Source organism: Scleropages formosus, chromosome 4, assembly GCF_900964775.1.
Source record: "Scleropages formosus chromosome 4, fSclFor1.1, whole genome shotgun sequence".
Classification (NCBI taxonomy): Eukaryota; Metazoa; Chordata; class Actinopteri; order Osteoglossiformes; family Osteoglossidae; genus Scleropages; species Scleropages formosus.
In genome coordinates, this window is record NC_041809.1 from 7,318,922 (window position 1) to 7,345,612 (window position 26,691).

The window sequence follows — 26,691 nt, forward strand, 5'->3', positions numbered from 1 at the left end:
CTCGAAGCTTCTCCCCCAGAGTGTTCCATCCCTCCTGTTCCTAATTGGTATCCCTCAAACCAAAACCCAATCAGTTAGCAATAAATGCAAGACTGACAATATCACACATAGGTTTTAACTGTCCTAGCACTTGTTGGCACTGCATGAAACAAACTTTATTTAAACCCTGAAGAAAAAGTTAACAACAAACTAAAAGCACTACGGGGCTACAATTGCTTTAACTGCAAATATGTTATAATAGGACCTGTAAAACACGGAAAAACAGTACAAATATGATTATAATGTCATTACATTGTTGGAGCAGTCAGGGCATTCACCTTTCCATAAAAGCACTCAGCTTTGAATCCCTAAGCCTTCTACAGTACCCTTGAGGAAGGATATGTATCGTCCAAAGTACACAGCTGTACATTTACATAAATAATTCCAAGTGGTCTCGTAAAAAAATCTAACAAACTTTGTTACATTATTCAATTTGCATTTTGTTGCAACAACTTCATCACTAAACTTTCAGGAATATTTGGTTGCAGGAACTAGGTATTTAAAATCCAAAACTCCTAGACAGTATCCAGCACTGTAAAACCTGCATTGCGTGGTTATGGAATGAGAAGAGGGCAAACTATATTTAAATTCTTAGAAACTTTTGAGAGATGGACGCTACACAAATGATTCTTCAGCAGGAGGACAACAGAGCTGGAATATTCTTCTTTTCCCCACAGACGACCGGTCGCATCTCAGTCTTTCATTTGCCAAAAGAAAAAAGATGAATCCATCTTCTCTTTAGCTGTGCCTCTTCTTGTTACTCTTTTGAAGCACACTTTGGAACAGGGATGCTGTAAACATCTTCATTCAACTGTCAGTAAGGATCAGAACAACAGCCGCTCAGTGTACAGTACAGTACATATATTTTCTTTTTTCTACTTTCTGGTAGAATTTGGCCTCCACGATAGGAAGTTTTTCCATGAATTAAAGAGAATTCGCACTAGTCTCCTTCTGTTGCTCAGAGAAGTTATAGTAATACATCAGGTATGAAAACAAGTTACTAAAGGTGATGCAGTACGATGCACCGGAAACCATCCAAACAGTTCCTGCTGCTGTATGTACAAGGAAAAAGCCTAAATAATTTCACAGTCGCATTTGCCCTTACATGTCACTTTGACTAAAGTTTCTCTAAAGGAATTTTGTATTTTCCAAAAATGGACACTTTCCAGAAAGGTCGTTCAAAGTGAAGCAACGTTCAAACAGAACCTGCATTTCAATCACAGCTTTTGAAATCTGTAAAACGGCAGAAGTCTTTTTTAACTTTGATATTATCGCATTTGGCTCAACATTTAATGGCCACAGGGAGTCCAGAACACAAGAGTCTCTGCTGGTGCTAGAGAAAACACTTATTCCTGTGTCCGCACAGTCAGCAATGGACAAGCAAGTGTTTTGGGATGCCTAGAAACCAGCGAAAACTTTTGAATCAACATTTTTAAAAAAAGAGGAAAAGCACCATTATGGCTACCCACTATGGCCGTGGGCTTCCTGCTAGAGAGATGATGACATGCTGACGTGCTGCTAGATCAACTTTAAATCCATGCTCGGGGCTGCAACTGAGATAATGCTGTGCTCTCATCTCCAATCCCTTGGAATGGTATCATAACACAGAGTGTGTGCAGCACCTGATGCCTGTTGGCCATTTAGTGTGGCCCTTAGCATATGCAGTATGACTGAAAGGCACAACAACACAAAAGGACTGTGGAGGTTCTGTAATGGAGGGTTCACTTAATCCCTGTTTGAATAGGGATTTTCCAAAAAGCCAACAACCTTTTGAATTTACAAGACCTCCACGTTCCCTTCCAGGGAAGCCCGATATGTATAAAAAAATTATCTGGTGGCAACTGGGACTCAGAGACAGCTGCTGGTTGGACCTCCCACTGTACCCTTTACCAGGGTGTTTTTGTAACCTGAATTGTATCACAAGAGCTTCAGAAAAGCAGCTCAGCTAGGAGAAAAGAAATCGGCCAGGTCTTAACATGATCAGCCTGTCTTCTCCAGCATTAGCAAGGAAATGGTAAATGTCTGCAACCTGTCCGGCATGGACAGCCAGGCTTTTCTCTCACAGACGCCAGGTCATCATTAATTCATCTGACTAAGAGCAGCTCCACTGGGCCGCAATGGCAAAAGTACAATAGGTGCAAAGAATAACAATGAGCAATAAACAAGAGTACAGCAGTACAACTGGGAAGCAGCCAACATGCTAACAGTACAATAAATCGTAGACAATACAGACATGTACAAGCAAGGCTCGATACTCTACAGTTTTCCACTGCCAAATATCATAAGTATTAAAAAACATGATGGTTAAGTAAGCCAGGGTTACATGTGCATATGTTGTCAGTTTAAGGAGGCTAATTTCACCTTAGATGGGCCATGGTGCGGAAAGTAAGAGTAAATCATTCAATGACCAATAGAAAATCACAGGAATCGGCTGTGTAGCCGCTGATCTCATAGAGGAAGAGTAAGAAAAATCATCGCATAGTGTCCGAAAAAGCAGGAATCTGAACGAAACGTGAAGGGCCTGAGTGAGGCAACCATTTAGCAGAGGTTCCAAGTAGGTGATGTGGAACAGAGATGAAATCATCCAGAAGAAGCTCAGTAACCCCACTGAAGATGAACTCGCAGGGCTAGAGAGATCAACCTTCAGATGGTCTGCTGAAGGCCCTTCAAGCAAATAGTGTCACTTCTGGATGTTGGCAAAACGTTGAGGTCTTTCAGAAGAGAAGTGATGTGGAGATATTTGTTCTTCTGCAGTCATACAAAACAAAAACCATGATAATAAACAATAGGCAACGGAAGTAAGACAGTGTCCATATGATCCAGGCTCAAAGCATTACTTTGTTGTCGCATCGGCATGGGTGTCTCACTTTTCATTGTTCACAGAATCGGTTTCAGGCGAAGCAAATCCTTCTTCTGCCCCAAAAAATCAGACAAAATGACATAATTTCTGACGTGTTTCAACTAACATAGATTAAACCTTAGCCAGACATAGCCCAACAGGAGGAAGCTGGATATTAATTAGCAGCGATTATTTAATTCAGCTCATCTGTTTGAAGTGTGCGGGGGTGGGGTGGGGGTGCAAATGTAACCATTTATTTCATGCTTTAATAAATTCCTCCTTTAATTTACCATAGTATAGATGACGTGGAGAATGCTGGCATTAATCCAAAGGGACAGCAGGTTTCTAACTCCTCGTACAAGACTTGTTTTCAGTGCTGACAGTTTACACAATGTCTACAGAACGGATAAGTGTTTTCTAATGGCTCCGCAAACGTGATCCCAGCCTTGCCATTTCTGCAGAAAGCTGTTTGGTGAAATTCCTGACACCAGGGACCTATGTCATGTATAACTAGTCACATTAACGATGCCTTCGCCCCTAGAAAGTCTTTCCAAGCTATTTCTGCCTGATATCTGGTCCTTGGGAGGTATTACTGTAATGTAACAAACGCGCAGTTTAGACATACGCATCAAATATGCTTGTGTAGGCAGAATAAACACTTGTGCCCACAGGGAGATGTGGACAGGAGCTGCGGCTCCATTTCTGTGGTGGCTTGTTCAAGCGCTGAACTGTGTTCTCTAATTAAATAGATGTGATTAAATAAAATGTGGAGATTTGATTAACAGAGGATTCCAATTTGCCCGTATACCTTGAAATATACAATGTCTGCATGAAAGTATTTTCTACTTTATTGTCAAAACGTAATACTAAATATACTTCCATGACACGCTTAATTTATTTCTATGTTTTATATATTTATTTTACAATTTAAGTGACCTTTAAGTATCCTCTAAAGCCAAAAAAAGAAAAACTCGTATAGTTCCCCGTTTCGGTTTTCAGGCCACTGCAATTTACAGCTGAAGGTGAATTTTGCTTGTGCTGTAGTGCAGGGTGGCACTGATTTTGTTAAATTCACTAAAGCAAGTAATTACAGACCAACTTTTGTTTTTTTTTTTTTTTTTTCTGCAAATGTGCTTAATCAGACTGGGTTGTGAGTCAATTGAAAAATAAACACATGGAATTAGATTACAGTGGACCCTTGTCCAAGGAGAGAGGTATGTTCCTGCCTGACGGTGAACTGGGCAGATCTCACATTCGAGGAAACAATTTATTCGTGATACAGATTGCTGGGAAGAGGTCAGATAAAACTGCATCTTATGATATGTTGGTGATGTAAACTTTGATTTAAAAAAGTGCTGCTTTGTACATAATACAAGAGGGTCCTCTGTGTACATATGGAACAGTGGACTGCAAGATGTAAAAGCATCACTAACGGACCCTCAACCCTGAATTTCCATAAAAGTGGATGCACAATAACATGCCACTTGAAATAAACCCAAGAAACTCCTGCCATTTAATACTTTTAATCACGCAAATAAGTTAAAATAATAAAATAAAGCAGGATGCAAAGCAAATGAGTTTTTGCTGATTAAGATACTGTTGAAAAATATGGTCAAATATATAAAGTTGGGCTACAGGCTAGAAATTTGTTTTTACATGTGGCTGATCCTTGCAATACAATAAAAACAAATGCTACTCTCTACCCCTCCCAGCTGCCTTTGCTTCCATTTCAGCCTATTAACTTTTCTACTAGATAATTCAAGAACACATTCAAAAGTAGCCATTAAGAACTGCCAGGGGTGCCAGAGCTATGCTGTGGAGCCATATCAGTCACTAACTCCAAGAATTTCCATAAGCAAAACGATATTTAGCCGCAGTAAAATTTGCCTTTGCATACACTTTAAATGGTAGCAATCTTGAATTAAAGCTCACATCTCCAACCATATCCAGAACCGATGTTTAATATGTCTATCATTCACCTGTCAGTAATAGAATTTACAGGTCCAGCTTCATCAACAAGCAACACTGGCTCAAAAGAATCATGAACAGTGTATGGACAAACATAATATTTCTTGTATGAATGCAGCTGACAGGAGGAAAAATTAATAGGAACGGTCTCCAGTGTTGTCATTTGCAAATGGTTATAATCCAATAAAAACACATTTACAAGCTCTTAAAGAATCATGAGCATCTACAGTAAAGTGGAAGCATATTAGAGATACAGGATTCCCATTATGCCTGAGGGCCTCTTAGCCACTCTGGTCAGATCATTTCCTGACCATTTAGATGGGTGTCAACAACCAGCGGGTGTCAGTGATTAGGCCACACCTTCCCCAAACAGTTTTGAAAGAAAATGGATCCTACTGGGAAAAAAAGGGTTATGTAATATGATTTATAAATTGATGGACTGACGGATGGCTGTTTCTTTTAGGTCTCATTTTGAGTCCTTTGAGATCTTAAATCTATTGTGAACGATCAGATCACTTGTCATCAATACTTGTCCTATTATCTGTTGAAAGTATAAACATATATACAGTATATATATATTCTTTATATATATCATTGAAACTATAATTCCCAAGATAAACAGCGATAAACTCTTTACAGCAAGCAATAGCAGGGACAAGAACAGACTTCAAACCTTAACTGCTGTGTTGCGCAAACCTGCATTTTTAATGTTTTTAATTGTATAAATAAACCTGCAGTTAAAGTATATTTTTATTTTTCACTGAAATCAATTGTAATTAGTGGTCGCCGTAACGTGTCCTAAATGTTGCAGTGAGTCTGACCCAAAAAATAACACTCCATCTCTTAAATAAGCATAAACAGGTGACCAGTTAATGAGATGTGGTGACAAGTCGGAGCACATCTCACTTAAACGCTGTTAATTTTTTACGAGCTCAGCTGGTATAACTGCTAGTTGAGGCTGTGGCATTTGATTAAATGAAAATGGGATACGTGCACTTGACAAAGGTCTAATTGGCTTTTTATGCCAAAACTCCTTATTAGAACTTACAATGAGATCAAATGGAGGCCTTATTAAGAACTTCATTGTGAACGTTTCAAATAAATGGCTTGATTAAGCCGAGTGATCAAGAGCTCAGGTTGAACAAATGAACCGGTTGCTAGATGTTTCCCGAAGGAAGAAGCATACAGTATGTCAAGGCAGTCGACTGTACGAGCACAGGGCCTAGGGGGTCCATGTAACAAATAGCTGGATCCTTTAACTGTAAACAACAACACTTCCCCCCCAAACCTCCACTCACACAGTCACCCCGTAACAGTGGTGCAAAAAGAAACAGTAGTGATGTATAGCAGACAAACACAGCCATGATGGTGTGGTCATTTCATTTATCAAATCAAATGCAATGCATGAAATGCAGAATAAGCAGCATCTCCTCACATGGAACCTGATATTTTTCCCCATCCATCCATCCATCCATCCTTCCCTGCTTCTCTAGTACAACACCAAGGTAGTCTCAAGCCTATTGTTGATGACCATGCCTAAAAACAATATGGCAGCAGCAGTCAAGGAAGAAGTGAGGTATAGGCAAGGAGCCTTAGCTGCAGAAGATGAAGAATTTATTCCAGTTGCCAGCCACTGATCACATGATTACCTCAATAAGGATGCATTGTAGAGCACATCTCAAGATTTTGAGGGCTCATCTGACTCTTTTTTCAAACACGCAAAGTATAATATAGTAACTAGATGTTAAATGACTGGCTGATTTAAGCTCCTTGTTAGGCTACCTCATACATTTCTAATAAAAGCAGTGTTGGGAACTAACTACATGGCAGTAGACGGGATACACCCTGTATCGGGCACTGTACGCACAGTGCCTAAAGCCTACGAAATGTTTAGGGCCTACAAAGGAGGCTTTTTTTTTTTTTAAATCAAAACAAAAAGGAAAATAAGATAAAAATAAAACACTTGTGTTTAAGTTTTTGCAAACGTAGTTGCAGGGTTTCCATAACTTTGACTGTAAGGTAAGCAGAATACACGTAGGGGTAACTGCGACAGCCGCGTGACTCCGCAAATGAGCACAAGGCACTCATCTCCTCGCAACAAAGGGATGAGCTCATTTCGGCACGGATTACTGCGTCTTCATGAGCTTCAGAGTGTGTTCCTCGGAGGACTAGAAAACAGGATCACTCGTGGTGAACAGGATACCCTACGTGGGCCGCGGTTTCGGCGGAGCGCAGGAACAAGACGCGCTGTGTTTCCTATCGGCGGCTGGAATCAAGCCTTCTGTTGCTCGACCAGAAAATTTATTTCCTCGCTGGGTAGCGGGGTAATTTCGACACCCATTAACATTTTCCTCAGACGCTAAAAAAAAGCACATTATAAATGAAAGCCCTTTTTTAAAGCACCTGATCTGAAGCATTCCATGGTGCAACTTTTGGCACCATCTCTGGCGGCTCGATTCGGTTTTAATTAAATCAATTATGCAATTAAGTAGCTAGGTTGAGCAAGAGAGTTGCATTAGAAGTAGGAAGAAGATCTGTTGTTTGTATATTCCTGCTGCTTTTTAATGTGAGGGTTCATTGCAACTGATTTATTAGCACCAAACAAATTATCCCGGCATGTTCATCAGACTTGACATGACAACCTTTTCAATTTATCGTCACGCTCCCAGCTTCAGTACCGACATACATATATTCTGTAAAAAGAGATGTATGCTGTAATTTTGCACCAAAGTTTTAAGAATGATCACGTATTAAGAATTAATTTTTGGAGCAATAATATGAATTGCCTGCACAGTATTCTTCATTAATTAATGATTTGCTATTTAATTCATTTTTAAATAAATTGTCATACATGACACTGTACAGTAAGGCTTCTAATTGCTTGATATGTGGTACAGAACTTGTTTCCAAGTTCAGTTTTGAAAGACAATGCTACTTTTGCACTTTTGCAAATTCATTTATTCCAAGTTTTTTTAATTTTTTTTTTCTTTATTCTCAGTTCACTGGCTGTTTGGGCATGACTGCTTTAGACGACCGAGAGGATGACCCACTGTGCATGCCAGATGCACGTATGACACGAACACGCCAGGGAGGCACACGTTTGTGTTTCACTGACACCTTGTGGTTGAGAAGCACAGTGACCAGCACGTGCCTTCACGTTTCCCGGTTTCACGGGAGCCCATCTCCACAGGGGACAGCAGCCGGTGTGGGGGTGGGGGTGCGGGAGGAGAGCGGTTTCAGCACAGGAGTCCGTTGACACATCTGATGTGGCCATTGCAGCGCGTCGCACTCTGGACTTCCTTTGCCACCGCCCAAAGCAAGACCATTCGCCGCATCTCTGGACTATTGCCCCCCCCCCCACCCCCTACCCCAACCGCCTCCAACCGTCTGCTATTTTATTGCATTTAATTAGCATAAACAGAGAATCCTATTAGCATAACATTAAATCTTGTATGGATGAAACTTATTCATAGTGAAAGCTCCCAATGTTACAACCAGGACCTCTGGAAGCATGATGCTCTCCCCTGTGATTGCAATGTTAGCACACTCATAATTGAGGGCCCCGATGCATCCAGGTACACATATTCATCTGTGATTTGATAAAATTTAAATGCTGTCTTGTATAAACACACACACACACACCCAAGGCTGGACTGGATATAGGAATATATGCAATCTCACACACACATAGACACACAAGGTACACCTGTATATCAAGTAAGTTAAGGATTCAAGGGATGTACAAGAATCCTGATTGCTTTGTGATTGCTTTCAGTTCAAAACGCTGGCAAGTTAATGAAGGTCTGCTGGTAATTAGAGAATATTTCATGTGTAAATTTGCAAGCCTCCCAAAGTTAGATCTCATATCTCCGCAGCAGTGGGAATTCTCTCCAGAATTTTATCTCCGGCACGCAAAGCGTCACGGAGGATATTTATCAAAACAATTGATTTCAAGGGTCCATGTGAAACTTTCATTTATTTGAATAAATCATTCGGTTACTACTGTAGATCTTATTAGACGCTTGCATCTTATTGCACATCAGTTGCAGTCTTGGGAAAAAAAGATATTTCACTGCATGTAATATTACACAAATAAGGAGATGAAATAATTTGCCTCTTAAGATTGATGATAAATACTATGTCAATATGTTTTAATTAATTAAATGATGCAGCTTTTTCCAATTCCTGTTTTTTTCCCAAAGAGTTAAGAGTGTACGTGGTTTTTAAATACACCCTCCAGCAGGCTTCCCGAGACCACTTTAAAAATGGCAATAAGAAGTTCATTAAGCTTATGTGAACAGCCTGTGAATAGAAAATTAATGAGATGGAAGGCACATAAAACTTAAAGAGAGGTTGGCATATTTTATGTATAAACAGCATGATGGACATGCACGGAATGTTAAATTCACCCAGAGGAGCACCATGTTTTTTTTTTTTTTCTTTTTTTTTTTCCCCAGGCCAAAGTATCAATAAGGCCCTTGACAAATTTTGAAACAGTAAAGACATGGATGTTTTTGCTACCCAAAGCAATTACAAAACTGGGGCCATGAATCCCAGAACAATGGAGAATTTTAGTGAAAACTTAGATGACCAGAGTCCATCCTAGGACTTGAACAAACAGCCTTCAGATTACAAATCCATCCTTTTAATCACTATGCAGTTGCTTGCCACAGACCTCCACTGTATTCCAAATCATTTAATTTATGACCGCACATTGCTGCATTACATCCCCTCACCCTAACTAATAGCTAGTCCTTATCAGGGTCACAAGGGTACAGAGCCTATCAGGCCCTATCCCAAAATCACTGGGTGCTAGGCTGGGAGGGGTGCATTCTGAACGGAACAACAGTCCATCGCAGGGTAGCCACACACATATACTCATATTATATGGGCACTTTAGAATCACCAGTCAACTTGAAACACAGGTCTTTGGGCAATGAGAGGAAACCAGAGTATGTGGAGGAAAACCACACAGACACTGGGAGAACATACAAAGTCCACACAGACTGAGTTCTACTCAAGCCTATGCCCAAAAAGGCCAAGTGCTCTGAAGGAGCAGTGCTACCCGCTGCGCCACTGTGCCATCTGATCATGTCCAGTAATGCATATATGCATACTAACATATTGCCTCTACTCTTAAACAAACCTCTGACCAGGTTTTACACAATACTTTACAAAAAAATTCATTTTGAGGTTTTGAGGAACTGGGGGAAACATTAGCAGGTATCACATAAGAGGGAGAAGAATGACCAACTGAAATGCCATTTCAATCAAAGCCCATCACTATGCTTTTAATCTAAATTTAACTTCACTAAAGTTGTTATTATCTATCAATGTCTCAGTAACAAGTTCCTTGAGTAGTATGAAAAAAATCTCCCACATCACCCATGGATACTGCTTTACAACATCATCAAACACTCACGATTTGCTTTACAGACTCTCGTTTCCTCGGCAGTACGTAACACAATCGGTATGTTCTTGGTGTGAAGATACGATGGCAATCAAATCCAGCGTGATTTTTTTTTTTGACTGGTGGTTTGGAACCATTTTAGCAATTTGATTTACAATTTAGCTCAGTTTTTCGTCTCTTTTCTTTGATTTCAATAAAACAAAATCTTCTCCAGCACTTTCCGTGTACAGATACGCTTCCACCATACGGTGTAAAAAGGTGCAGTTAGACAGAAAATGGGCTCACTGATCGATCAATCTGTATTAATTATCTTTTGTCACATCTGCCTTTCATACTGGCATGAAAATATACGTATGAGCCATGAGTGATGAATGATCAAATCAAGGCGGCTCATTTTCTCAACCGCCCACTCTCAACCCCTTTTGGTTACATGGACCACCGCAGGCATACATGAATCCTGCATCAACGGTGCCATTTAGAAGGATTCTCAAAAAAAAAAAAAAATTGTGCAAATGACAACTAATGCTCCTTTAACGATTGAAACAGTTCTTTTCTTTTGATTAGTAAACATTTCTTTTTTGTTGCTCTCCCCCTGGATTCTCCACTGCACGAGAGTCGGACTCCTTCTCTATGCTAATGTCCATGTTAATCATCTGACACTTAAAAGCATTCTACATCTCATTACAGGAGACATCCCATTTTCACTTCACAAAGCGGCCTGGCGCTTGCTCTACTGCTCTTATTGATCGCAGGTCCCCATTAAACACTTCAAGCACCCAGATGGTGCCCACCCATCCCCCCTGGCATTCCTCTCCGGTCGTAAGTGCAGGTCTGGCAACCGGAGGAATTTTGCTCACCCTGGCACAGACAATGCCCACTTGAACTTATATTTACTTTACTTTTCGCTCATTGAACGAGAGACCTTGGATGGATGACAGGATTTTCTTTTAATGTGCGTGCAATTTGCTGTGTTCTGCCACTTAAGTTTTCACTTAGACAAAGGTCCTCTGTGTTGTTGCCATACTTTTTGGAGGGGATGCATTTTTTCCTCATTGGCAGATGACAAAAAGATACGGTAGTGTCTATGAACAGCACAGATTTCCTCCAGGACTGAAAAGGTGCATAAGTAAAGAACAAAAAAAAAAAAACGAGAACCACACTGGGACAATCAAATGGCATGAATGTAGAGCTAAACTGATGTCACGTTGGCTTAAGTGCACTTCCCAAAACTTCTCAAAATCTCTGAGCAGACCACAACCACATGATAAAAAAAGACCAATATTAGGCCAATAAAGTATAACAAAGTACCTGGCCAGTCCTACCACGTCTTGCCTATTGCAAAACCTCCAGATGACAGTGGAGAGAAGAAGCTCATTACCTCATTTTCAGGTTGCCCGGCTGGGGTTGTCCATCGTAGATAGAGACGATGTCAAAGTCCTCCTCCAGCGCGAATGTGTGAAACGACAGTTGTATCCTGTTCCTCTCCCCAGTGACAATGATCCACGTGCAGTTGGCATAGTTGGGGTATCCATGGGGGAACCCTGGGCTTTCAATCGTCCCATTCATTCCTTGTACCAAGCCACCGCAAGCTTGACCTGGAAAGGGGAGGAAAACGTAAACCTAGTCAAAGCTGAAAACACTGAACCGAAAGAGAGGCAGCAATGGAAACGTTGGGATTCCGCTGAAGTACCATCCAGGATGCTCCAGTGGAACAGACCGCTTTGAGAGGGATTCAAAGCCTTTTGTCAGCACTTGAAAGACCCAGAATGTCTCTACATTGGGGCTGTTTATTAGTAGGTAAGACAGTGATGGAATATGCAGCATACCAAATATTTGGACTTAATATTTTAACACAGATGTACAAAAACTGATGGATTTACGAACTAAAAAGTCACAATGTTTTTTTTTGTTTTTTTTCTGATGGTCTCAAATGCCATTTTAACACTCGTATAATAACCACAAAATAGGTTAAGGTAGCAAATGTGTTCAGGTTCCGCCAAATGCCAGCTTTATATTCAGCTGGAAATACACTTATGTAACTTCAAAGTCTTTCAAATAACATATAATTTATGTGTTGTGTCATGGTAAGAGAGGTGTGTAATTAAATAATGTGTCCGCAGCAAAGGGTTAATTGAGAACAGGGAGAGAGAATAGGAGAAGGGCTCTACCAATAAACTGTACTGTATAATTACATGAATCACAAACTTTTGATCCATGCTAATAACTTAATTATACTTGAGGCCATCTTAACAGAATTACAAATAATCAGATGATCTACAAATGGTCTTTATTCCCATTAAAAAAGAAAGAAAAACTCAAGGTAACATAAAGGACAAGCACGGTTTTCCTTTCCGGAACATTCAGGATGAGTCACTGAAATTAGCCAACTATAAAGGCTGGTCATCACTTTGCTGTCAATGCTGATAAAAATCCTTTGCTGCAGACACCAGGAGGCCGCTCTGTGCCATCCTCCGCACAAGGTGTTCTTCAGATATGGCACCTCTCGCCTTCACATGTTAACAGTTTGCGGACCTTTCCCTCCCAAAAAGTCAGACATTCTCTGCGGGCGGCTCCAAGGCGCCTTCGCTAACTGCAATCTCACGGCGAGGCAGCGCGTGCCGACAGAGGATAATAGGTCCCGAGTCGCAAACTCAGTCGAAGGGCTGCCGTTATGATCAAAACTGAAGGACAGACCCAGCTATAAGAGCGCACAGATGTGTCAAATCTCAAAACTCAATGGACTATATCAAATACAAAATTTTGAATACACCATGTGAAGATACAGTATAAATCAGAGAACCTGTGCTTAGGAAACCAATAAAGAAAGGCAGTTGGGGCACAATCAATCACCAGTGCACTATTTTCACTGGAAATTCTACTTCCATTCGGTGTAGGGATTCATCAGATGGAAGGTACCTTTCATCGCCACCTTGGACAAGGCAGGAAATGGTTTTTAAATGGCTGTTTCCACAAAGAAAAAAAGAGGCTTCTGATCTGGAAATGCTCAAAGCTTGCTATGCAACATCAACACCAAGCTTTCAGTGGAAATTCTGTTTTTGCGGGATGCTTTACATTTTGCATATGTCGACGAGCTTTGTGTATTATTGCATTGGATATCCGGTTGGGTTTTAAGTCATCTCCAATCTTTGCGCAGTAAAGTAGCCTTCTGGTTTTTGATGCATGATAGTTAAAAAGACAAGAAAAACATCAGATTAGGGAATAAGAAAAAACTAGAAAGTAAAGCATCCATAATGTAGTCTCTTTAAGCTCACCTCTGATGTTTGATTTGGTAGTTTACTTTGAAATCATGCCATGATATGCTCAGTTCTGAACTCAGCAAGCATAACCAAGGAATTTGTTTTTTTTTATTATATGGTAGCACTATATATTTCTTAATATTTTTATTTGATTGTTTTCATATTTCCGACTGGCAGTGTTGTCTCAAATTGATTCATTCGAACCTACAGTTAAAAGGCAAAGTTAACAATTAATTTATTTCCATCTAATACAAATAGTGCTTTTTGTTATAGCTGGTTTCCATTTAATCCCAAACACTGTTTTAATTGTCCACAGTTATTTTTTTCTAGTTGTTTGTTTTGTTTTGTTTTTTCCAGGGTTGTTGTTGCCTGGCAACCTCAGCCCACATATGGACAATTAAGTCATTCGTTTAAGCTTTGCTGTCCCTCGATCGCGTCATTTTCTCATAATTCTGATTGTGCCATTAATTACCACACTCACAGAAGTTCCTTTGTGAAAACCCTCTATTTAGAGTGATAATTCAGAAATGTCAGTGTGCTTCATTCTGAATGGCCCAAACGGTGTTTTGTTAGAGAGACCAGTGTGTGTATGTTCCAGCCAGAAAAAACCACAATCATATCGCTGTGGTTATACTGAAAATTCCTGTCTGCGGTCCATCCATGTGAACATACAGTGAAAGGTCTTATCCTGTACAGCACTCATAATCTTCCAACTACTTTAGAAGTTGAAAAGGGGAGGATAACATGTTAACAGCAATTATACTGCATTGCAGCCTTCCAAATGTTCAAATGGAGTAGATTTTTAAAAATGTATGCAAGTGGATCATCAGTCATTCTTTTTCTACGGAGGTCCACCAAACCAAAACGGCATCCACATCTGAGCAAAAATTATAATTTTAAGCCATTTTCTGCAACCCCCTGAGAAAAATAAAATATATATATATATATTTTGCGTGCGGCAGGTTTGGCCAGGGCCTGCCATGTGGCGGGGCTGGGGTTCAAGCCCTGCTTGGGGTGCCCTGCAATGGACTGGCGTCCCATCCAGGGTGTGTCCCCTCCCCCTCCAGCCTTGCACCTTGTGCTGCCAGGTTAGGCTCCGGTTTGCCACAACCCCAGTTGGGACAAGTGGTTGTAGCCATTGTGTGTATTATTGCATGGAGGTTTATGCTATCTTCCAGATATGGTAGAAAACATGGGCTTGGTCACAGTGACTTCAGAAACATATAACCATTTTACTGTACATGGGACAAAAGGCAGCAAATATGTTCTCTGAAATGGGGTTTTCCTTACATCAGTATATATATTTCAGCATGAATAAGCACCGTCATTTACTGTAACTCCGGTGAAGTTTCATTATAATATCGAGGTTCTTATATAATGCGTTACACATTAGGTAGCCTTTGTATTATTTGAAAGACATATGTTCCATTGCAGATAGTTCCAAGTTATACCAGAGTATTACTGAAATGGAACGTTTCGGGAGAAAATCTGTAGTACTTTTTAGGGCCCTATTTGTAAGATAGTTCTGTGCAATGTCATTCCACTATATATAATTTATTGAAATGTAATCTTGGAAAGCTAAATATTAATGCCAGTTTTAAGAATCCTGTGTCGCACTCCGCGCAGTACATTAAAAAACGCGTTCCTTGTTTTGCTGCTTTGCTATTCATGTGTGAAAGGTGAAGGTGAAAGCTGTTTCTTTGTAAAGTGTTTAAGAATCATTAAAATGATGCTAGGTTCCTGTGACGTTGCGACATAGCTTGGTCTCCAGCTCCCCATTTTACAAAACAGGCCCATTTGTCATGAACGTGAAGACGAAGCATGAAAGAATCGGGTTTAATTTAGTGCCACCCAGTGGCTTAGGCATAAAGGACTTCATCAAATGGCTTTTAAGGGAGAGTAACGTAAAAAGCAGATGCATGTGTGTCAGAATTTCACTTTAAAAACAGTTGGTGGCACATCAAGTTGCTCTGTTGTCTTAGCACTCCTGTACTGCACGTTTGGACACGGGTTCAAACCGTGCTCAGTCTGTGTGGAGCTTCCATGTGTTCGTGTGGGTTTCTGCTGGGTGCTCTGGTTTCCTCCTACAATCAAAGAACATGTGTTTCAGGTGAACTTGTGACTATGAATTGCCCTTGGTGTGTGTGTTGGGGGGGGGGGATCCCAATCAGGCTATACTCTGCCTCCTGCCCTGTGCTTCCAGGATTGGTTCTTTGGTTATTGATTAATGAATCAATGCCAACTCTTTAGGAGACAGAGTTGTCCATACAGTAAGTTCTCCTCATGGTGCCGCTGCTTCGATTTTTATTTTACAGTATTTTTGCACGTGTGGAATGCCTCATCGCTGCTCTATGACTCCTACAACATAGAGATTACATACACAGTTTTAAAAAAAAAGAAAAAAAAAAAAATCAAAGCAGGCTTCTTTATTACTTACACAACCAGTTCTGACTCAACAGCATCCCTACTGCTTTGCGTTAGCACATCTTATGAAACTGAGGCACACAAAGGCTCCACGTCCACTTTTATCATGACGACTCGCCACAAAACATTCTCTAAAAGAGCAATTATTTTATGTTTGTTTACCATTCGCATTAAAGGATTGCTGACCATAATGCAGCACAGCGATTCCTGCATTTTCATGCTTTCACACATGCAACCTTTGCCGCCATTAGCGACGTTCAGTAATGTCATCATTAGGTGTCTTCTCACAAATACGCTTGTGGTGAATCTGGGGGTTTTTTTTCAAGCCGCAGGGAACAGCACTGAGTTTTTCCAAAGGACCAGCTGACCCGCCTTGCGTTAGAGAACGAGCTTTGAGCTTTAAGTCGCTGAACAAAACCAGTACAAGCAGATGATACTGAGAGATGGATAGAAGAAGAAAAAAAAAACTGACTATGGGGCTGCTGAAAGTGCAATTATGGCCTTTTTTCCGCCGAGGGAAACAAGGTACTTTTCTTTCTGCAAAAGGATTGTGGGTGATCAGACAGACATACATTACATTGCTTTCAGATGGATTCACAGCACTGGAAACGGCACCAGAAGGCAGTTGTGGGCCTGAATTATTGTACAGTGGAGCGAGGAGTTGAGACCACATTCACCAGCGCATTATACACTCCAGCTGAAGGTTGTCATTGCTGATATGAATTTGCCCATGAAATCACACCCCCCCCCCCCCCCCCCCCCCCCCGCCTTAAAAATAAACACTTTTCAGGGACTGACACACATCTTTGCAGGCTCTGCATTTCTATTTAAAAAAAAGGAAATATACCACAAGGTCACAGTAAACAAATCAAAAAGGCTTTTTCAAAAGCACTTTTCATCTATTTCCATGTAGCTAATAGAGAGAAAGGTGGGGAAAGGTTATTGAACATGGTGCTGCTTGGATCCAATACTTCCTCAAGATGTTGTTCAGTGCTTTTTACGGTGTGAATTTAGGTTCCGGCTTCATCCAAAGCTAAGTTCTACATATTACATTTATTTAGATGAAGGTTTTCTCCAAAGTGACTTACAATGGTAAGTTACTAGCAGTGATTTACACACACTTATTTATTTAGCTGACACTTCTTTCTAAAGCAACTTAGAATGTTAAGGCTAACAATTATTTATCTCTTTAGATAATTGTTCTACTGGAACAATTTTAGGGTAAACACCTTATTCAAGGGTACTGCAGCCACAGGTGGGGATCAAACCTGTAACCTCTGGGTCCAGCAGCAGCAGCTCTAACCACTACACTACCAACTATCCCAACCCTGTCTCTACCTAGGTAATTTTTACTGTGTTGGTTCAGTAAGTACCTTGATCAAGGGTACAGCAGCAGGAGTTAGGATTCAAACCTAGGTTCTCTGAGCGATACCAGCTCTAACCACCATACCACTAATTCCTAACCAGCTCCTGCAGCCACTCCACAGAGCATCATAAATTCACATGCTTCACCACCTAATCCGTGATGCAGAGAGATTATACAACTGTCCCTTGAACCTTAGCCGCAGCTTCTTCTTCAAGGAGCAGTGTGTCAAAATTTTAATGTTCTCCACCGAACACCATTAACTAAAGGTAAATAGACCGAGAGGTGTTCCTGCATATAAATGAGTAGCAGTCCACTTGGCTTTTCTGGTTCATTTTTTGGGTTACTGTCAGAAGTACAGTTACAGTGTGAACTTTTTCACATTCAAAAACTATTTCTTTTTTACATGTTATACTTTCACTTGACATCAGAAGTAAAATAAGGATCAGAAATTTTGATACAGCTTCAGAATCCCATCACTGGCACCACGGCACCATGAATATATCCAATTATACTGGGACAAAAAACACAATTACTCAGCATATCAACATCATTGTTGTTATGAAGGGTAATGAGGGCACCTGATTTTTTTTTTTAAAGAAGGGTTTATCATTATGGAGTTTTTTTACGGTGATTTTTTTTTTTTTTTAAGGATAGGTTTATCATTATGAAATTAATTACAGGTGTGAGAGGTGTAATACATCATATCGAGTCACATGGTGGGAATGCACCAGAGAGCAATTACGGGTCGTGAAAGAAAGCCACCATTCTCTTTGCATACACACACACACCCACATACATAAGCGGTCCTCAGTTAACCCTAACCCTACCTAAGCTGGCTTTGTCATAAGCGGAAAATCCCTTCTTATGGAAAAAAAAACCATACAGTAAAAACTATAAGGATATATATAAAATTAATATAATTAACATGCATGAATGATAAATTGCACAACAGGGATTTGTTACATTTTTCACTAATTTCCCACATTATTCATGTTAAAATAATACCAATATAGAGTAATAACAGAAATGCATTGCAGCATTATAATTAAATTTTCATGCTACATTTTTTTTTGTAAATCTATTGCCTTCACCACCAAAACAGTTTTTCACTTGCTTTCCATTTTAAAGAAGAAGTAAATTGAAGGGAATTGCAAATAAAAAGTTTTGTACACAAGCCACAACTCTGTCCTGTACGACAGCAGACGGAATGGTCATTGTTAAACATTATGACCGAATGCGGGGACTCAAAAATAATATACTAACGTGAACGGGACGGCCGTCATAAGTGTGGGTGGTTGTAAGTCGCATGTGTCATAACTTGAGGATTACATACCTATATTTGTTTGTTTGTGTGTGTGTGTAGAGAGAGAGAGATAGACAGAGTGTTCTATACAAAAGAGAATTTGAAAGTGTGAGCCGCAGCAGGTGCTCTTACATCGGAACACGTTACATGAAGCGTGTGACGGAAAACAGAGACGGAATGTGGCAACTCTGTGAAAAGTCGTTAATTATTGAGAGCACAAAAACACTTTCAAGGAATAAAGGGTACAGCTAAATGACGCCAGATATTTAATTTATTTTTACTCTATTTCAGTGGGGGGGGGGGGGGGGTGTCCACCGCAAGGAGCGGCCTGCCAGCGTTCTCTTGTGATGAAAGCAAGTGTGTGTTTTCCTCTGTTCTTTTCGGTCATGTTTGCACTAAGTGCGTGAGACAGCCCAATAAATGTGTTCTGCTGCATGTTGATTATGATCAATTGACACCAGATACGAGCAATGATCTACAAAAATTCAAAACAGCTTTGTCTTTTTTTTTTTTTTTTAATAACGTCTAACACAACTGAATTGTACAACACAAGGCTTGTTTTGTTTCAGTAATTCAGATTAATGCACCGGCTCCTACTGACAGACATTATCGCGACCGCCCTTGTCGACTATCACCTTGCGTTTAAGAGCCTTGAGTTTGGGCTTAATAGCACAGCTGATAACACTAATAAATAAATGAAACATGCTGCCTGGGCCCCTCATCGTCCACCACCTATCCCCCCCCCCCCCCGCCCCGTCCACTCCCCGTGCCCCACCCTCACGCCCTACGTCAAAGAGGAGCAAGCAAGGACACAAATCGAAATCTGTGCCATCACACCAAGACCTCACATTTAAAAAAAGTGACAAGTATGATATATGGCTAGTGGCTCGCCTCTCCCTGGGAGGCTGTAAAGGCTCAGGTTTGGCAAATTACCTTTTTATTAATGCGCAGCAAACATGCTATTAACAGCAGTGCACTAGCGACAACCGAAAGAGCGATCGCGGTGCGCCTCTTTCAGAAACTAATGACCTCTGGCATCAGCCGGAGACCCAGCCGCTCAAAGAATGCAGCGGATCACATTCGTAAATTGACGGAGAGATGAATTATGGTCTGCCTGTAGGTTGTCGGTCTTCCCATATCCTCTAATGTAATAAATACAGTACTAAGATTATTTAAGGAGGTTTGGTTATGACAAACATATTGTACGCATTCCCAGAGTCGTTATTTTTCCACGTTCGCTTTTAACGATTAATCCTTCTAATGCATTCACTTGTTCATCTTTTATGTTGCAACATGTAACTTACAGAGTATGTGAAAGATTATTATTACTGGTTGTAATGTATTTATGCACAACACAGAAGAAAAACGGTGCATAATGAGTTGCTCTCCTACAGTTCTACATGATCGCAGGCTGGCTGAAAATATCGAAGTTTTACTGATTTAACTTCCGTATATGCGATATAAAAATGTGTCACAATACATAAATAACTTTTTCTTTAATTTTACTGCCAATACTATAAAGTAACAAGTGCTGCTTGTGAGCACGTCTTCTCAAAGCTGAAGGGCGGGTAACTTGTCATTTTGATTAAACTGAGGTCTAAATGAGTTCAAACCAATAATCACCAAACTGTCTACTTATGTCATGTGGTCGATGGCCAGTAAGCGCATGGCAGGCCCTGTCTACACAGGAAATGTAGAATAAATGATTGTGAAGCCTGACAACAACGTTGATTGTTGGCCGTATGCACAGCATGAGATCATAGCACTCGGGAAAGTTAAAGACACGACCAATCAATGTAATGATACAATATCTCCCGACAATTATCAGCAATGGTGATGACCATCTACACAGAAAAACATAATAGCTGCTCTTCTCACGCAGGCAGTACCATAAGGGGGTTGTGATATTCTACATATAGAGAATCGCCTTTCCGTAACACTGTTATGCAAAAGAAAATAAAGCAGAATTAATACTTCATTTATTTTTACTCGAATTACTGAAAACTATATTTTTTAAATGATTTAAAACCTTGTGGAAAAATAATGTGTCAGCTTTAAATGTACAAGGAATAAATGCATTCCCATCACTTCTGAAGAGATCTGCTGTTTTTGTCATGATTCCTGACAGTCGTGATTTACAAATTGCTTAAAACATGGATATGTGTTTGTGTCTTCGTGTGTATTATTTAGTGCTCACATTAGTCAAATAAAATTACTAACTCCTCTAGTTCAACATCCAAGGTGGATGTAGAGAGAAGCCCTTGATAATAAACATCATTATTCAATAGAGGCCATGGTAACATCCAGCTCCGTCATGCATCATATTTACAAACACTGATAGAGAAAATTCCTATCAAGCACTTTGCACACTCCATAAATACATTTAATGAGCTAAGGGAGAGTGCTTCAGATGTTAATGATCGTCACCGTGACCTTGAATGGAGGCAGCTATGCATATCGCAGGGGTGACAGCGGGTGAAGCGAATAGGGTGACAATTTCCAGATAACACAAGGTGCGGCATCTGAAACCAGTGCATATCAGTAACATTCACGTAACGTAACTGATGACCTGAAGCTTCTCCCGGACACAAGGTCCTCAGTAAACCAGCAAGGCCCTAAATAAAAAAGGCTTGCTATTACTGTGAAAAAAGGAGGGAGCGAGTCTAGATGCGATGAGGGAAGGGGATGTCTGGAGGTGAAAGGCCGGAGGGGAGCGGTCCAGAACGCAACAGTCTACGCACACATTGCACTGGCAAACGCACAAATAGCCGTGCAGATACTGAGAGCTGAAAGCAGTTCGAGCTCGGATGCCTTTAACGAGACACAGCTTGGAAAGATGGGGGGGTGAGTACTGGGTTATTTGCTTTGGACAGATATCCCCACACAGCACCAGATCTAGGGGCTGCCAACAGCACCGGGCCCCGAAATGCTGCCATTTTTCCGCGACAACACGCTCGAATCATCTCTACTCCACGCTCTCTCATAATGCTTCATCACACACTTTGGCATCTGACATAATTATATAACTTCAGGCTAGGCATGCAAATGGCTTAGTGTTTTCAGTGTCACCTCAATGCACGGTAATGCACATGCAAACGGCTGAGGACAGCATACAGATTCCATCATGAGCTGGGACACATGAAGATATTTCTAAATGCCTTTGAAGGCACTGAAGGCTACTTATCAGCTTCCTATCAAATTATGACATCCTGTATCAGGAAGCGGTGTATTCTCCATAACATGAGCTGAGTAAATGACTTCATAGTTACAGCATGTGCAGGTACTGGGGACGACCCTTTTATCTGACCTCTGAGGCGGACCGTTTTGTGATCACGGACTCGTCAACCACGCACGATGATAAGGCAATGGTCACGCCTGCCTTGTGGTCTGGCACATTCCTGAATGGTTTTAATTCTCGCTGGCATGTTTCTCTCTCCAGCTTATCATCTATAACTCTCCCTCATCCATCACGGACCACACAAAAAGGCTTCGAAACAAACTGCTGGCAAGATGAGACACCCTAAATTGTTAAAAGCCTGCGACGCCTGCTGGCCGATGAGTAATGCGCCGCTGCTGGGCCAAGTTTGTTAGCAAGCGCCACGTGACGCGTTTTATTAGTCGATTTATGTACCTTGATTGTAAATTCCAAGCACAGAGCCTTACGAAGCTGTAATTGTTTAACTTGGGGTCTGATCCTGAGTGGCTTCACTGCATCAGTATAAGTGCAGGTAGGAGCCCTTTAGGTTTTTGACTTACAGTCATTATAATGGCTGCATGATCAGCAAATAAAAAAAAAAGCTGCAGACATAACATACATAGAGCAGCAGGAAATAATAATAAAAATACACAAGAGATGGAAACTGTGAAACCGGAAAACCCAAACCTCATTATTAGCCCCTGGTTTATTTATTTCCTTCTACTCATTAAACGTATTAATATATCAAGTGTTATTGTCTTGTGCATTCAGCTGATGAAAGTAATTATGGGATTCATATAACATTTAGTACCATAATCCAGTCCTTTTGTTTTGGTTTCAAAAACATGATAATGATATTTTTTTCCTCAGGACTTTACAGGAGGACATCTTCAAATACCAGCAGCAATATTTGTGGGACTACAAAATAAATAATTTAATCTTTGTAAATAAACATAAATGCAAAGAGGAAGGAAATTAAGAAGCGTGTTTGAGGTATTATGATTGAACGCAAAACGAAAAATAAAGTGCTTCAGTAATGTAGGACTTGTTTCTCGCTGTTGAGAAATGTAAAATTCATATCTCTCAAGCGAAATAATAGCAAACACACAGAGACCCATAGGCTAATAACAACAAAAAAATGAAAAAAAAAAAAATATAAACCATGGGGCTTACTATAATAAGACACAATCTTGATACAAAGATAAATCAATTAGGCTCTTGCTATTGTTGAAATGAAGACATCATCTGCTGTCAAAGTTTAATTATGGCACTAAAACAGCACTTTTTTGTCTTTTTTTTTTTCATTACAATTGTAATTTTGCATGCTGATACATTCCAGCAGTATTGTTTCTAGATCAGGGGGTAGAACTCCTGAGGTAGTACTTAAAACCAGCCAAACTATGACCTATCGCCCTTCCTAACCGCTGTTTTTAACAGGGTTAAACAGCCTTTTACCTCCTCTCTGATGAGTTAGGGTTATGCAATATTTATTGTCTAATGAAATTTCTCTTATTTTTAATTATCTGTATCAATATCCCAGCTGCAATGCTGTATAAAAAGTGAACACCAAAATATCAGGGTTGAAACTTTTAAAAATCCTTTTCGAATGAGCTTTGAAGCACAAAGATATTGACGAAGGGCAGCCAAAAAAAGAAACTCAGAAGGTCATGCAAAATTTGCCTGGGAGAACCATTTGCTGAAAGCATACATATTGTATCACTACCTTATTGAAATTAACATGAGCAAACAAATAACTCCCATACAGTCCTACATGCTAAATAAGTAACAGTTCAAAAAAAGAACTAAAAAAAAAAGGCAGAAAAGAATTTGCAAGGAAATCTTGTGCACAGAGTTCTATATTGAGTTTCTTTTAGTGTGAAGAAACACAAAGGCGGCACATTGATCAGAATGCAAGCCATACTCACAGTAATGAATACACCAAAGGTTATAAATAGATTGTCAAGCCCCACGGGAAGGTACGCATCTGTTACTGATACAAATCTACTTTCCACTATATAATGTGCTTCGACTCTCAATCACCATGATACCGCATTTAGAATAAATAGAAAATTGCATTCATCATGCTGTACATGCGGTGTAAATTGCTTTTACTTAGCATAGCAGCTAAATAATACAACAGTCATTTCGTCCACTGCTTTGTCCACTCAGATTGCAAATGAAAGGCTAAGACGGCTAACGCCAGAGGCCTGTGGTGGACACATTAACCCATGTCATTTCGAGGAGCAATGCAAACATGCTACTGGAATGGTTTCAAAGCCTTTGGTTGAATGGATGTCAATGCGCTATGGCTATAAAACCAGTGGACTCAGCCAACTGACACATCAAAAGCTCACCTCTTTTCATATCAAATACCACTCTGCGTTATTGCACAAGACGTACAGTGCGCACAACATATGACGTCTGACTAACGAATCATGCATCCTCGAAAATTATTATTGATACATGAAAGCCTACACCTCTCTCAAAGCTGCCTGACTCATTAGAAGCTCCCGCAGCTTGTAGTAACTGATAAATAGCTTAGACAGTTTCCATCATATGTTTCCAAAACATGAGTGCCAATATTATGGCTCCTGTTTTTGAATTGTAATAATGTAATTCTAAACAGGGCATTTTACTTAAGAAAACTAAATACTGGGTGAGAAGTATTGGAAAAATCCCCAGCTACACCTAGAATCTTAAAAGTGTAAAAACCCCCGATCCTTCACATTTCCGCTTATGCTGTTCATGTCGCCCACGACCACCCCATCTCCACCTTCCCCGTTCTACGGCTTCCTCAACAGCAGCAGGTGCAAGCTCTCCGGCAGACTCTAAACCCAGATGGAAAATTCACTAAGCATTCAACGAACACACATGATCAGACTTCCAACTCCCGAACCATTGTTGCTGGTGTCATGTGCCATCAGGTCAATGTCAACTCTTCGTGACCACGTGCACAGAGCACTTCAGGAATGTTCTATCCTCCACTTGTGTCCTTTGGCATGAAAAGGGTGCATCCGCTGTCTATGTGGTTGTGTCCATCCATCAGAATAATAGTTGTTCTCATCTTCTTTTTCCTTTCAACGTTTCCAAACATTATAGACTTCTCAAGAAAATCCGGTCTTCAACTAAAACACATGCCAAAGTGTAGAAATGTATAATTCAATATATTTGCATGTAAAATAAATGTATTAATGTAGCTGTATTACACAAATTATCTTTGTTTTAACTGTTTACCTGTGACAGTGAATTTCACCATAAAAAATATAGCTGAAGTAGTTTGAATTTATTTAGATAGTAGCACCTCTATTAAATGGCAATCCAAAGAATAGTAGACCAAGACGCCAAGGAGATCCCACAGACTGTGTCTGGACAACCTGTACTTCCCTTCCAACATGCTGAGAGCTCCAAGTAGCCATTAGAATCCTCATGCACCCATCATTCCTGCCTCCTATCACCTTCCACGGTCCGCTGCCAATCAGATTGTCCGCTTGCTGACATCAAGGCAGAAAGAGACTCCGTCGAAGGCGGAGCAGCCAAGGGAACCAGCTCCAATCCCGTTACACGCAGCCAGAGCCAGTGCTGGGAAAGCTGTAAAGCCTGTGGGCGCTCTGCTCTAAGGCGGGCCCGATCCCATCCCGGCTCGGCGGCCGTAGCAGCACTGTCCTATTTCAGATTCTTGGTTGCCGCGGTGGCTGTCTTCTGCACCACATTTTTCAAAAATAGCAGACACACGCACAGCGCTCAGGGGCCGCCTGGTGCTTCCCTTCCCCGCTTCGGTTTTATTTATTATGATATTTACGGTCGCACCATGGAGACGAGCTAATTAAAGGCTGACTTTTGAACGCCACCAGCGAGAGGCCAGTGGCTGACATTCATTTAGCAACCACGTTACACAACTGTATCAGCAGCCAGGTCCGGCCAGGTGTTTCCATACCTGAAAAACAGTGCACTTTACGCAACACTTTGGAGAACTTTGCATACTTAAGTTTTATTTGCCAGGACACCTGACATGAGATGTAATAAAAAATAAAAAGAAATCCATTATATTTATATATGGAGAAACAAAACAGGATGCTGTCAAAGAAAGTTCTATGAAGAGGTCTGTTTTAAATATTTCTACAATATTAACTGATTATTGCAAAGACAGTCTTTTTCGGTTTTTTTTTTTTTTTCCTCACACTTTTTGTCTTATTCCAAAGAAATCGTTCTTCTTTTTAGGAATAATAAAAACAGGCCATAACCCCCTTAATTTAGAAGGCAGCTCAAGTTCAAATCAAAATGTTTTATGAGGAGCTATTCTTAAGAGAATATGATGAAGTGTTCAGGCACACAAACTGCTCAGATGAATCCCAACTTTGGCCCTGACCAAATCAAAAGTTTGTTTCATCTGCTAATCACAAAGAAACCTCTACCTGGCAGTGATTTATTTCAAGCCTTCTTTTCTTCCTCTCGTGTAATAATGTGACTCTGAACCTAAGAGAGATGAACAGATGTTTACACTGATGTTTCATCTACTGTTTTACGATGTGGGACTGTTCGCCGATAACAATACACGTATTATTTCTTTCTGCCGTGTTTACCTTGTTGATGCGAATCCACAAAATGCAAAAATTGTGGTTTTCTTTTGCTATTCACTGAAATTCAATATATAATGCAATGCCCAAAAAAACACATCTTTATTTTATAAAAAGACATATATAACCTTTATGGATTGAAAACAAATTCAAAAACTGTATTAAAAACTGTGATTGCACACTGTATTCTGGCATATAATGAGTCTACGTTAAAAAAAAAAAACTCACTACATGCAAAAAATGACACACTTCACTCACTTCGACATCATAAGAAGCAAAAGGAATTGATTTATAGATTACAGATTACACAGAATA

General features: G+C 40.3%; 1 protein-coding gene across 1 annotated transcript in view; it reads right to left on the reverse strand.

The window, feature by feature from the left end:
• LOC108932684 (CUB and sushi domain-containing protein 1) overlaps positions 1–26,691 on the reverse strand; it is a 389,881-nt gene that overhangs the window by 284,758 nt on the left and 78,432 nt on the right. The window contains exon 2 of the mRNA XM_029251436.1: positions 11,635–11,851. Coding sequence (XP_029107269.1) covers positions 11,635–11,851 — 217 coding nt within the window. The remainder of the gene's footprint in view (positions 1–11,634; positions 11,852–26,691) is intronic.